Source organism: Ictalurus furcatus, chromosome 11 (genome assembly GCF_023375685.1).
Source record: "Ictalurus furcatus strain D&B chromosome 11, Billie_1.0, whole genome shotgun sequence".
Classification (NCBI taxonomy): Eukaryota; Metazoa; Chordata; class Actinopteri; order Siluriformes; family Ictaluridae; genus Ictalurus; species Ictalurus furcatus.
This window is the reverse complement of record NC_071265.1, coordinates 19,520,800-19,534,208: the sequence shown is the minus strand read 5'-3', so window position 1 is coordinate 19,534,208 and position 13,409 is coordinate 19,520,800. Positions and strand designations below refer to the sequence as shown.

Here is a 13,409-nt window from a genome sequence, read left to right as displayed (position 1 = left end):
ATGACAAGATATGCAATAAAACACAAATCATTGATCATGACAGATATTTCTGGTGTATAATGACACCATGACACCTTTTTAGACCTGTGTGTGTGGGTGCTAAAATGAGCGTTGTAAATGATTTGATAACACTTCTATCACACTTTCTAAGTGGACAAGAGAGAAATGTTGGTGTAGCATTTCATATACAATATGTAAGTTAAGGCCTGCATATTGATTCCTCACCCACATTATATTAGACTTTAGCAAAGTTTAAGCTAATTTGTAGCTTTATCATCACACCCACCTCTTCAGAAATGTGAGTTTTCAGCATGGTTACACTTCTTCTCCCTTTAATATTGGTATGGAGATGATGGTTCAGTGATAGTGTTTCTAACAGATGTCTGTTTTGGATAAAGTAAGACAAGCTACATGGAAGACGAATATGATGTAAACCAAGCTGTTCTCTTTGAAGATGCACTTTGTGGAATGTGCACTTGAAGGCTATAACATAGGCTGAACAGTAAGTATGCGGTGTAGATAAGACACTGGACATTGCGGAACCAATTCATACACAAGGTGTGCATTTACACAAGCTTGAAATAAGCCAACATGTGCACTCTATAAAAAGGTGTTCAGCTTGAGTTCCAGTTGTACTAGATATCTAGAAGATTTTCAGAAGTAGCTATATTCCTATTGCCAAAAGAGGATTCCACTTGTTACTCCATTATAATATAATATACACATTCTCCTGTTGTTAGGGAAGTGTGATATAAGGTGACTTCTCAAGCACTGAACAAGTTCATGTTTCATAAAAAAGTGAGATCTGTTATAGAATTTGTAAACAACAACCAGTGGTGTCACTTTGTCAAAAGTAGCTTAATATTAAGTGAAATTACATTTTTGCCCTATCACCCACACCTACCTCTGAGAATGTTGACCTGCATAACAGGGCTGCATGGCCAGAAGTATGTTTTGTGTAACACAGAAATGATTTTGTGGTGGTTGCATACAACAAGAGGAAAAAAAAGGGCAAAAATCCATGAAATAATGAACTGTTGACAGGGCCGGTGCACACGTGTGGTAAGTACGTCTGTGTTCAGAACTGTGCAATATCACAATAAGAGAACTGATGACTCCTCTTTAGTGTTTAGTAAAAAATTGATCATGCCAACTAATGATCAGTAAAACATTACAGCTTCAAATGGACAAAAGCTGTGATGCAACATTACATTACAATCTGCTCATGTTCTAGGAAAAAGCAAAGACAGCATACAAGGCTATGTATGAACTGATTATCCATCAACAAAAAAGATGTCAATTTGTTTAAAATATATAAAAATGAATAGAGCAAGTATTCAATTCTTTGATTCCAGACAACAAATTTTTTTTGGCGCAAAAATTACACATGATCTATGCATCTATACATTTTGATTTGTTAAATGTGTCAATATTTATGGTAATAGTTAATATACATTATATTTATAGATAGCTTCAGAGGTTCTCTTTTTACGAAAAGAACAAAGCTTCTGCATAAAATATTAAGCTTATTTTCCTCTCTTTTTTAAGCCATAGGTTCGTATCAAATAAATTGTATAAATATTCTAAATTCATGCAAATTATTAAAACCAGTGATTATTTAAAAAGGTTGAAACCTGATACATTGAAATATTGTACCTTTTTACATATAAGTAAATGGTTTCTTTTTTTCTATAGGAGTACAATTTTACTAAAAAATAATTTTGTCATGATGGAAGATATTGAATATTGGACAATTTTAAAGCAGTTTATATTTTGAAGTGCATCCATGGGCTAATGTGGACAACAAGAAACCATCTTGTCTGTCTCAGAGTACTAAGACAGTGTGACTGGATAAACATAACCTGAATGGCTGGACAAATGAGGGTGAAGAAATATGTAACTTAAGGTGACCCTGCTGGCTAATCTTTTCCTGTGCCTTTCTCTTGCTTAGATTTTTTTTAAGGAAAGATGCACAATGACTGAGCAGTAGATGCTTCTCTCTCAAAAGATGAATGACAGCTTTAAAGGTAACTGCCGCAAGTACCACCTGTCTAGGAAATTCTTAAGTACCAGAAAGCTCCACATTTAGGCGGTCGGCATTACTACCAGGAGTCTGGCATGGAATTCAGAGCTGTGTCTGTAGGAAGTAGCTGTGGTTTTAACAAATACAGCTTCTTGCCACATGTTGCCTGTGGTTTGTTCAGAGGTTACCACCCCCAACAGAAAATCCAACTTTGAAAGTTCACTTTCAGATTTACTTGGGGCCAGACCAGCCTCTGTCACTGTATGCTCCTTCTCCAGTGGCAGAATGAGGTGAAGGGGCACAAAGCTCGGAGTCTGTATCGGACTCACCCTCTGCGATGTAGGGCCTCACTTTGGAGCAGCGTGTCACGCCACTGAAGTATGCGTTGTTAAGGAACTCTAGGTTCTCTTTAGACTGTGAGATACTGAAGCCACTGAAGGAGCGCTCAAGCTCCTCGTGATCCACAGAGGGAATGGAGATGGACGTGTCACTGTCAGCACCTGCCTGCTGCTGAGACAGAGCTCCAGGCTTCACCTCCTCCACTGCACTGCCACGAGAGCCTCGGTTGGAGCCATTATGGCCACTAGAGGAGCGCTCATGAGTTGGTGGGGGTGGGATTCGCACCAAGGAGGTGTCACCTACTGGGGAGGTGCCTCTGCAGCACTGAGGGGGTCCAGGAAGGGCATAAGGTTGCCAAGAAGTGGATGGAGGGCAGTTGTTCTGGTTGACACATGCAGATGGAGGAGCATCAAGATTCTTTTGGCCAGTTGAGCTGTTAGAACGGATGATCTTGGTAATAGAGCCAGACTTCTCCATATGCTCGATTGGGCTATGGTATGGTGGGGCTGGGTCAGGCTCCTTAGAACCAAAGTAGGCATCTGTCTCAGACTGTGGAATTCCCATTCGCTGGATGTAGACATTTACCAAGAAATCAAGTTTCCTTTCCATTGACATCACCTGTTCAAGAGCAGAGTTAAGAAAACACAACACCTCAGGTGCAAGCCAGCTTATCATTTCAACCTAAAATCACCAACTTAGGATAGACCTACTAATAAACTACTACTTATAACTAACCTTACTTGCAATTATTCACACTTATGGGGAGAGATCTTATCACCCCCCCCCCAATTTATGAGAACACAGTAGGGCAGTTCATATCACCACTGCCGTCTATGAGGTCAGGTAGTTTAATTGTTTTTCGGAACCATGGGCCAGTACAGTTGTCAAATATCCTGTATGACAACTGTACTGGCAAATTCTTTTTCTTATTTATTTATAGATTTTGGAAATGGTATGGTGATTTTAAAGAGAAAATAGGAGTTTACTAGAATTGTTGTAATTACTACTTATAAAGTTACTCTTGAACATTGAAATGTGCAGAGCATTAATGCAAAATGGTGCATTTATGAATGTGAGAATCTCTAAAACTAGCAGGTTTGCCAAACCAGTCTTAATAATGTTTAATGACCTGTTTCTCTACTTTCAGAAGCCTTCCCATCATGCTTGGATCCTCTGCAATTTCTGCTTCTGTTGAGCTTTTAGGACGATCCTTGTCTGTGATTGGAGCACCTCTGCCAACAATCTGGTCGACCCTACCATTCAAATAATAATAAAAAAGAAACACAATCTAGACTATATCATATATTACAGTGTCAACTTATGAAGTGCAAGCCTTATTATAGGAATTGTCAAAAATGCAGAGAGAGCTAAAAAAAAAAAATATGCAGAGACAGCTATATTGACTTGTTTAAAGTGTGTTAAGGAATAAACTTTGTAAAATGCTTAGAGGAAAGTAGGGCAGGAGGAGAGAGGAGATATAAGGACATCCCGCACTCATTCACTAGCACTCTGCCGGAACATTATGTACGTGAATGAGGGCATGCAGTATGGTGGAACATGATATGAACAGGTGTTTCCAGATTAAGAGAGAGATAGAGAGACAGAAGAATGGACAAAGAGCCCGGCCCACCATAAGGACTGTACCTACATACTGTATGTGCACTGAAATACAGCATTTGAACAATGTGTCATTGAAGTTAACAACCACTGAAACTGTATAAACTACAATGAAATTGACAAACATTTTCCAAGCTGATCAGATAACGTGTTGCAATTTTTAATATATTTCTGACACATTATTCAAAATATGACAATATGCTTGTTATTAAAATATTTGTCCTTTTTTTATTATTATTATTTTGGAAATATTTTTTCATGTTTGCCCAGAACACTTCAAGCTTACTATTGCACTGCAGTTAGAATTTCATTCAGGTTTCTTGAATTAACCAACAGACCCACAAAAACAAAAACAAAAATAATAAATAAAAAAGATCAATAATAAATGAAATTGATATAAAATAAGCTTACCTAGTTATACTCATACATCATTAGATGGCTGTTGTGTATTATATGGCATGCCCCTAAAATATGTCATGCCAACATGCATAAAAAAAGACTGTTGAAATTACAACTCTACTTGGTCATAGGCACCTTTGCTGCATTTTGCTCGGTCCAGATTATTCATTTCACACAGCGAAGCAAGCAATCCAGCTCAACCTGTTTTTGTTCAGCAATTAATTACTTACCTGTATTATATATGATATTTGAAATTTCATATCTATATGACATATGTGTGTGAATCATCACTTGGACATGTACCACGCTCAGTCTCAACAAACAAAAGATAAAGTGAATTAAGAGTATATCAGCAGCTGCTAACTAAATTCCTGCACAGCTGCCCTCAGTAAGGACTGAAGGAATTACTGCTCAGGTCTTCTGCCATGTAAATGACCATGCAGAACACACATACATACAAAATGAAAGGCTTTTTGTGATGAATTGTAAATATCAATAAAACGTCACATTGCATCTGCCAATCCACTAAAGTAGAGCTAATTCTTGTGCCTTGTTTGTGTTAACTGAGCATTCCAAGAAGCAGTGTTATACAAGTCATGTAGTGTGACCCAAAAACAGGTTGTTTTTCTTTCCGCTCAGCACAATCAGCAAAAAAATTAAAATATAGCTCTAAGGCGAGCACGAGATGCAGTTTGGTGCGTCCTAACCTAGGTGAGAACTGGGGCGACTCTTTGGTTCCCTTGGTTGAATACTTCTTATGGCGGGGAGTGGTGGGACCTGGAGGACCCAATATCATATCTATCCTGGCAAAGCAAATAGAGGAGAGGACAGCACAATGCAGGATGATGCGACACAGACCAGCACAGACGTCAGGACCATGGGCACATTAGCATAGGAAGGGGGAAAAGAACCAAACCATGAAAAAGGAAATTTAAATAGGAAAAGAGAGAAGGACAAAAAGTGAAAATATATTCTCGACATACTTTACAGAGTAAACAGCCGAATGGCTGTTTTCTAAGTTTCAGCTGGAGCAGTGATGGTGTGATCTTGCAGTGAAACAAAAGCAAGATTTTGGCAAAAGTAGGTACTGAAAGTATGCCTAAGTATGCTTCAAGAGCATGAATATATTCATAAATTGTATATATTGAATCACTTTCTCAAGTCAGAATACTATATACATATATCAATAATCCTTGTGGACGGGATTGATATGATTTCCCCTAAATTCAGAGAAACTGAATGTCAAACAGATTTGTTTCAGGTCTGCCTTCCATACTACCATACATTCTGTGTTATCACTCTAAATGAGCAATGATGTCCTTCCATGGTGGGTAAGTGTTTATGCACATAACACACCACAAAAAGACAGGCTGGTACACACCATGATATTAGATACACACAATGAAACAGTTTTGACCTATTTGACTTCATGGGATACACAGGTGAAAAATGTGATGTCATATTGACAAATGACTGAACCAGGAAAGATTCCAAAACAGGGGGACATGCGAAATGTTAAAAATGTGTTTTGTTATACAATAGCCAATTCTTTGAATAGTGCTCTGTGCACATGTGTATGTGTACAAGTATTGTTGAGGGAAAGCAGAGGACAGGAGAGAGAAGACAAACAGGAGAAGACAGAAAGAATACAAAAAAGGGAAAAACCACGACCTAAAAACACAAATTTTATATCTGCTCTTGCCTGGACTGCAGATTTTTAATCCTGGCCAACATGTCTAGGTGTCCAGCTGAATACTGCTCAATAACATCCATCACATCATAAGGCCGGAGACTCTCCTTAAACTTTCTCTTTGACACCATAAACCGCATAATGCTGCAGAGACAAGGCATTTGCACACAGTATATTAATGCCAAGCCAACATATTACATTGTCAATACACCAGCATTAAGTCTGTAGCCAGACACATGGGACATGAAAGTTAAAATGATTTGTTTTAAGCCTGGTGATGTTACAGTCTCCCTACTCTTTTTATATGCTGTGTAATATAATAATGCTGTGTAAGTGCACTCCAAATTTCAACTTTGTTGTACAAGGTTAATATCCCTGCCTTCCAAGCTAAAATGAAGCACGGAGTCTTCTCACATGACCATTTTTTTTTCCTTTCCACTGTCCTAAAACATGTCACCCTACACTTGACAGACTTCCTTTATTTAAATTTGTAAATTTCATAGAGCATACATATTGTTAAGAATGTTTTAAAAAATACCAAAAAATGGCAAGCTATTAATTATACTATACTCTATATGACCAAATGTATGTGGACACCTTGCCATCACACCTACACTAATCAGCCGTAACATTAAAACCACCTGCCAAATATTGTGTAGGCTCGCCCTTGTGCAGCCAAAACAGTTCTGACCCATCGAGGCATGGCAAGGTGTGCTGTAGTACTTGGCAGCAAGACGTTAGCAGCAGATCCTTTAAGTCCTGTAAGCTGCGAGGTGTGGCCTCCATGAATCAGACTTGTTTGTCCAACACATCCTACAGATGCTCGAACGGATTGAAATCTGGGATATTTGGAGGCCAAGTTACCACCGGGAACTCTTTGTCATGTTCCTCAAACTGCTCTCGAACACTTTTTGCAACGCGTCAGGATGCATTATCCTGCTGAAAGAGGCCACTGCCATTAGGGAATACCGTTGCCATGAAGGTAGGTGCTTAGGTAGGTGGTATGTGTCAAAGTAACATCCACATGAATGCCAGGACCCAAGGTTTCCCAGCAGAACATTGCCCAGAGCATCACACTGCCTCTGCCGGCTTGCCTTCTTCCCATAGTGCATCCTGTTCCTAAAGCACACCCGTGTTCACATGATGTATTCATCACACCAGGATGATTCATCACACCAGGTCACCTTCTTCTTCTATTGCTTCATGGTCCAGTTCTGATGCTCACGTGCCTATTGTAGGCACTTTCGGCTGCTGCACAGCCCCATAGGCAGCAAGCTGCGATGCACTGTGTGTTCTGATAGCTTTCTATCATAGCCAGCATTAACTTTTTCAGCAGATCGTGCTACAGTAGCTCTTCTGTGTCATCGACCAGACGGACTAGCCTTTGCTCCTCACGTACATCAATGAGCCTTGGGTGCCCATGACCTTGTCACCAGTTCACCAGTTGTAGTTTCTTGGACCACTTTTCGTAGGTACTAACCACTGCATGCTGGGAACACCCCACAAGACCTGCCATTTTGGAGATGCTCTGACCCAGTCTGGCCATCACAATTTGGCCCTTGCCAAAGTCGTCCAGATCCTTACACTTGCCCATTTTTCCTGCTTCTAACACATCAATTTTGAGAACTGACTATTCACTTGCTGCGTAATGTATCCCACCCCTTAACATGTGCCACTGTAACAAGATAATCAAAGTTTTTCATTCATCTGTCATTGGTTTTAATGTTATGGCTGGTCAATGTATATAAGCTTATTGGACATCCCATTCTGAAACCATGAACATTATTATGGAGTTGACCCCTTCTTTTGCAGCTATAACAGCACAATTCTTCTACAAGACTTTGGAGTGTGTCTGTGAGAATTTGTCCTCATTCAGTCAAATGAGCATTTGTGAGGTCAGCCACTGATGTTGGATGAGAAGGCCGGGGCTCGCAATCGATGTTCCAGTTCCTCCAAAAGGTGTTCAGTGGGGTTGAGATCAGGGCTCTGTGAAGGTCGCTAGAGTATCTCCACACCAAACTCATTAAACCATGTCTGTATGGATCTCGATTTGTGCACGGGGTGCACAAGCTACCAATTCACAGTACTTGTGCTGATGTTGCTTCCAGAGGCAGTTTAGAAATCTGTAGTGAGTGACACACCAGAGGATAGGCGATATCTCTGTGCTTCATGCTTCAGCACTCAGCAGCCCTGCTCTGCGAGTTTGCGTGGTCTACTACTTCGTGGCTGAGCTGTTGTTGCTCCTAGACGCTTCCATTTCATGATAATAGTACTTATGGTTGACTGATGTAGACCTACCAGGGCAGAAATTTCATGAACTGGCTTGTGGCAAAGGTGGCATCCTATGACAGTGTCACATTTAAAGTTACTGAGCTCTTCAGTACAACCAATTCTACTTCTAATGTTTGTCTATGCATATTGCATTGCTATGCGCTTGATTTTGTGCACCTGTTAGCAATTGTTGTGGCTGAAACACTGACCTCAATAATTAGGAGGGATGATCACATATGGTTGGCTATATAGCCTATAGTCTTAAATTCAGGTTATTAAATATATGAACAGATGAGAAAGCTTCCTGTTTATGCTTTTTGCAAATAAGGATTTTGTGCGCTGTTACTTACCACACCGCCCTGATGGTAACTTTTATTCCTGGTGTTAAATCTTGTGGAACAAACTCACAGTGGCAGCTCTTATTGTCATCAACAATGTCCTCTCCAGGTAGGCTGGCTTCTACAAAAAAGACAATATGAAAACAGGGGACTCCAGTATTAGTAAACAAAGCCCTAAATCTCCCTCGTCTTAAGCTCGCTTTCTCTAGGATGGCACCAAGCAGAGACCAGCCACAGCCATTAACTTGCACAGCTCAGTAAGACAGTGTACAGTTGAATATTGGTTAGGTCAGGGCAGGTTAATGGGCAGTGTGAGCTCATCTCATTGGCCAGGTGATATCACAGCGGCCCAATGCACAAGGAGAGGGTAGGGATAGCCAGGATTTAGAGACTAGGATTTAACCAAAACTACTGTAGCCCAGAAGAACACGAACCAGCAAATATATCAAAGTGCAAATTAGAGCTGAACACTCTACCTCCATGCGAGCTTGAAATACAGCGACTCTGCAAAAATATTTGGTAAAACTAAGTGATATTCGATAATCATATTTGTTAAGAGCTATTTGATAATTCATTTTGCAGAGTAGCTGTAAGTCAAATGCCATTGCTTCAGTTAATGGTAGGCAATGTAGGAATTACAGTATAAGGCACTGAACAAGAGTAAAGAGTGTTTATGCTCTTAAAGTGAAATTCTTTAATAATGTATTTGACTGAACTGTTAGCTTTTATCTTGAGTTCAATCTACATGGGTCCCCTTTACTGACTTTATATTTCCTTGACATTTCCAGTTCAGCGAAGGTTTGATAAATATGTTTTAACACCATTTATATTTTTTTCAATATCTCCTGGTTGATTATTATGCTGGAGCAGTAATTCTAGGGTACAGTGTTTGTCAACTGTGGTCCCATTTGTCTCCATAGTTCATCTGGCATTAGAGTAACTATAGTACTAATCGTGCTTACTATACCAGCTAAATCACAGAGCCTAACAAAAGTTGTACAGCTCCAACCTCTCAGGTGATTTATGAAGGGCTACGATAGATTTTGGACAAATATGGAGCAGTTACAGTGTTCTGTGATGCCAGCTGGAAGGCCCCATCAAATGGTAAGTTGCTAGGGCTTCAGAAATTAATCAGCTTTTTTCACATGCAGGTAACAGCACAGCATTGCCAATTGGCTGAGGCTGTTAATTTGGAATCATGGTATGAATGAAATGACTCAAGAACAGAAACATGCACCCTTGTTGGTTATCCTGTTTCTAGGGTTCATAAAAGAGCTTGCTATAGTGGCCACAACCATGTGATTATTGTCTTACTGATCAACCCTTCAATTGCTGCAAACATTGGAGAAGAAAGATGACAATATGTTGGTTAAAATGTGGCTGCCAAGAAATTATATGACAAGGCCATTTAAAATTTACTGGCTAAAGAACATGAACGCAAATAAAACAATAACAAAAAACTGAGGATTTTTTAAAAACTACATGAGAAATGTAAGGGTAAGGTTTAAGAGTAAATGCAGGGCTGGTCTTGCCTTATAGGCTAGGTTCCCAACCCTGGTCCTCGTTACTTCTCCTTGTAGTGTTTTTCCTGCTTTAAAACATCCATTTAAAACTAATTTGCTTATTAACACACTGAGCAGATGTGTGTATGTTAGAGCAGAGAAAACACTAAAAATTGCAAAACAGTTGGTACTACAGGACCAGTGTTGGGGAAATGTGCCTTATTGGAATTAAATAAAATGTGCATGCACCCAATAAAGAAAGAGAATAGAACATAAAGATAGGTGTTGTCTTTTTAAACTTAATAAAAAAATATACCAGAATAGTATTGCCATTCAAGAAGGCATGATTTCCTCCAGACACTCAAAGATATGAAACATTGCTATTTCTAACCTAATTGTGCATATAACTGCCTAAAATTATGATAAAAACAAGAATTGTATGCTGTTGATTTGTCATATCTTACATACATATTTTGTAATAAATAGAAATGATAAAAGCGGACAATGGCATACTTCTTAAATGTAATACAAAGAAATTGAAATGCAGCCACACATGACATTGTGGTTGCATGATGAATGTTCACACATGTTAGCAGTTAACTGAGAGTTAACTATTGCTCAATTTATTCCCAATTTTATTTCCAAAGTGCTATATTACCAAGACATACATGACTTCATTAGAACTTCCATTAATTACTACACATATGCTATGTTTGTACTGTATCAGTATGGGAGGAGACTTTATCTAAGATATTATCACTAATATCTTATGAAACAAACCCTGAAAATGGGAGATTTGACAGACCTGAATATAACCAATCAAAATCAAAAGGGTAGAATTAAAAAAATTAATTTACATTCCCATTAAACTTAATAGCACATACAAGGAAATGCACTATATGTCACTATATGTTATTATATATTTTTTTCCTTCTCAAATCAAGCACCTCCAAGGAAAATTTAAATTAAAATAACGTAATTAAAAAAAAACAAAAAACAAAGAAACCTAAACCTTTAATCAAAAGCAAAGTAAGCAAGTGTTTCCTTGTGCAAAGAAGCCCAAGAACAAGAAATAGTCCATTACTCTGTGTAAAGGTCTGCAATATTAAAGTACTGAATGCTGCGTCAGGATACAATTTTAGAACCTTGAAAATTTTAGACCTAGAACAATCAATCTCAATAGAGCATACATTTCTAAATGTATTCTTACCAAGTTTTCCAGAAAAAACCCAAAACAAAACAATATTTGTTAAAGTTGGTCTATTTTTGCCTTCTATTTCACAAGCTCCAGGTAGCTAAACAGCAAAGTGGTATTCAAAATACTAAAAATTTAATAAACATACTGTAAAAGTGGGCCATGTCCACTGTTTACATTCTGTAATGCCCAATTTTGCACATCTACAACATATCACAAGCATGTCTATAATTCAGTTGCAAGCAGGTGCTATGTTGTAACCAAATCACATGCTAAGTTTATGCATATATATTGTGAAATAAAAAAAAAACAGAATTCAAAAGTAAATAACATCAGTATGTCTACCAACAGGAAGTCATAATTAAAATTAGTTTGATTTTGAATAATGTTGCTTTAAAGGGTAGAAGTTGTACAGGGCCCAGACCCGTCTGGTTTGCCTGACCTGGAGAGCTCTTCTGCCTCAAATCTTCTGCCTGCATCTCAATCAGCACTTTAGCATCAGCATCGAACAGAGAAATGAAAAGGACAGCATCAGGATCCATATTCATTCAAAAACAACGGGGGAAAAATCAGCACACATGGATTACAAATAGGCTGCACTTTACACAATGTGCTTTTGTGAGAGCCCCTATAGTTATGTTTTACTAGAAATTAGTAATAATTTAAAACTTGTTTAAGTGTTTATTTACACTTGGATTTCTAATACTTAGTAAGTTAAATATAAAAATGCTATTTTTAGGGCTTCTCAAAATTGCACTTTGTAAAAAGTGTGACCAGAAAGCAAGCTTGAACGCACTTTTTCAAAAATGTTGCAGTAACACACAAACTCTGGTGCAGCCATAATAGCTGTAATTTCTATGCAACATAAAGGACTTGATAAAGATGGGTCAGGTAGCAACTATAATCAATTTCCTTAATTTCCAGTTCCAGAGTTTCTGTGCTTCCACTCAACTTTTAAAGTATATATATATATATATATATATATATATATATATATATATATATATATATATATATATATATATATCCAGAAACACACTGGCTGCACAAAGAAGCTACACACTATACCAAAACCAGTAAGCAAATTACAAAGAATGCCAGCAGTTTCGGGGGAAAAAAAGACGTCACACTATAACACAAGTTACTAGGTATTTATTACATGCAATAAAACGAACAAGAATCCTGATGTTTAAAACTTATAAATTTAGGATCTATTCAGTCAATTTAGGTAACTTCAGTTAATTAATGTTTTTACCCCAACATTAAAAGAAGTTTAAATCCTCAGTTCCTAAAAGTGTTTTAGTATAACCAGTTTAACGGAAATTAAAATGAAAACAGAGATAACAGAACTAGATCCATGACTTAACGCTGACACAAATCACATAGAATACAACATCCCCAAGTACTCAAAAACTCAAAGATCAATCACAAGTATACACACAATTTTACAGACCTTCCATTGTCCACTGAACCAAGTTTCAGAAACAAAATGCACTTATATATGAATACACCTCTACTAGATTCCCTCACCTTCTGAGTTTTGGCGTGAAGCTGCCCCTTTGAAGCGAAATGCTTGTCTAGCACGGCCACGGTCACCAAAACTCAGACTCTTGGGCACCTTAGAAGGACTGTCTTCAATGTTATCTGCACTGGGAGAGCGTCTCAGAGGCTGCTGGCCCTGAGGTGAACTTTTCCCCTTTGTTCCCGAGCTTCTCGGGCTGGAGAACACTCGTTCTTTCAGACTGACCTTCTGACTGCAAATGATAAAGGTGTTATGATAAATCTCAGTTACCAAGTAAACCACCTGTTTTATTAAATTGCTTTGCATTATCTAACAAAAGCCAAATAGGAAACTTTACAGTTCTCTGCAAACAGATTTTTATCATTAGTGATGAAGAGGATCTAGAATGACATCAGTAAAGACAAAGAGAAAATAAAGATTTATCTGGAATAAGCTCTGAATAGAAATATATACTAATCAGAGAGAAACATATTCATTGTTAAATTGTAGATGCATTGTGTTTAAAAATGTATT

General features: G+C 38.1%; 1 protein-coding gene across 1 annotated transcript in view; it reads right to left on the bottom strand.

The window, feature by feature from the left end:
• Positions 1–1,701: 1,701 nt before the first annotated feature.
• LOC128614697 (potassium voltage-gated channel subfamily KQT member 2) overlaps positions 1,702–13,409 on the bottom strand; it is a 35,848-nt gene continuing 24,140 nt past the window's right edge. Inside the window, exons 10-14 of the mRNA XM_053636252.1 lie at positions 12,905–13,128; positions 8,690–8,798; positions 6,081–6,212; positions 3,492–3,615; positions 1,702–2,980 (exon numbers count right to left, since the gene is read on the bottom strand). Of these exons, the coding sequence (XP_053492227.1) occupies positions 2,255–2,980; positions 3,492–3,615; positions 6,081–6,212; positions 8,690–8,798; positions 12,905–13,128 (1,315 nt within the window). The 3' untranslated portion in view covers positions 1,702–2,254. The remainder of the gene's footprint in view (positions 2,981–3,491; positions 3,616–6,080; positions 6,213–8,689; positions 8,799–12,904; positions 13,129–13,409) is intronic.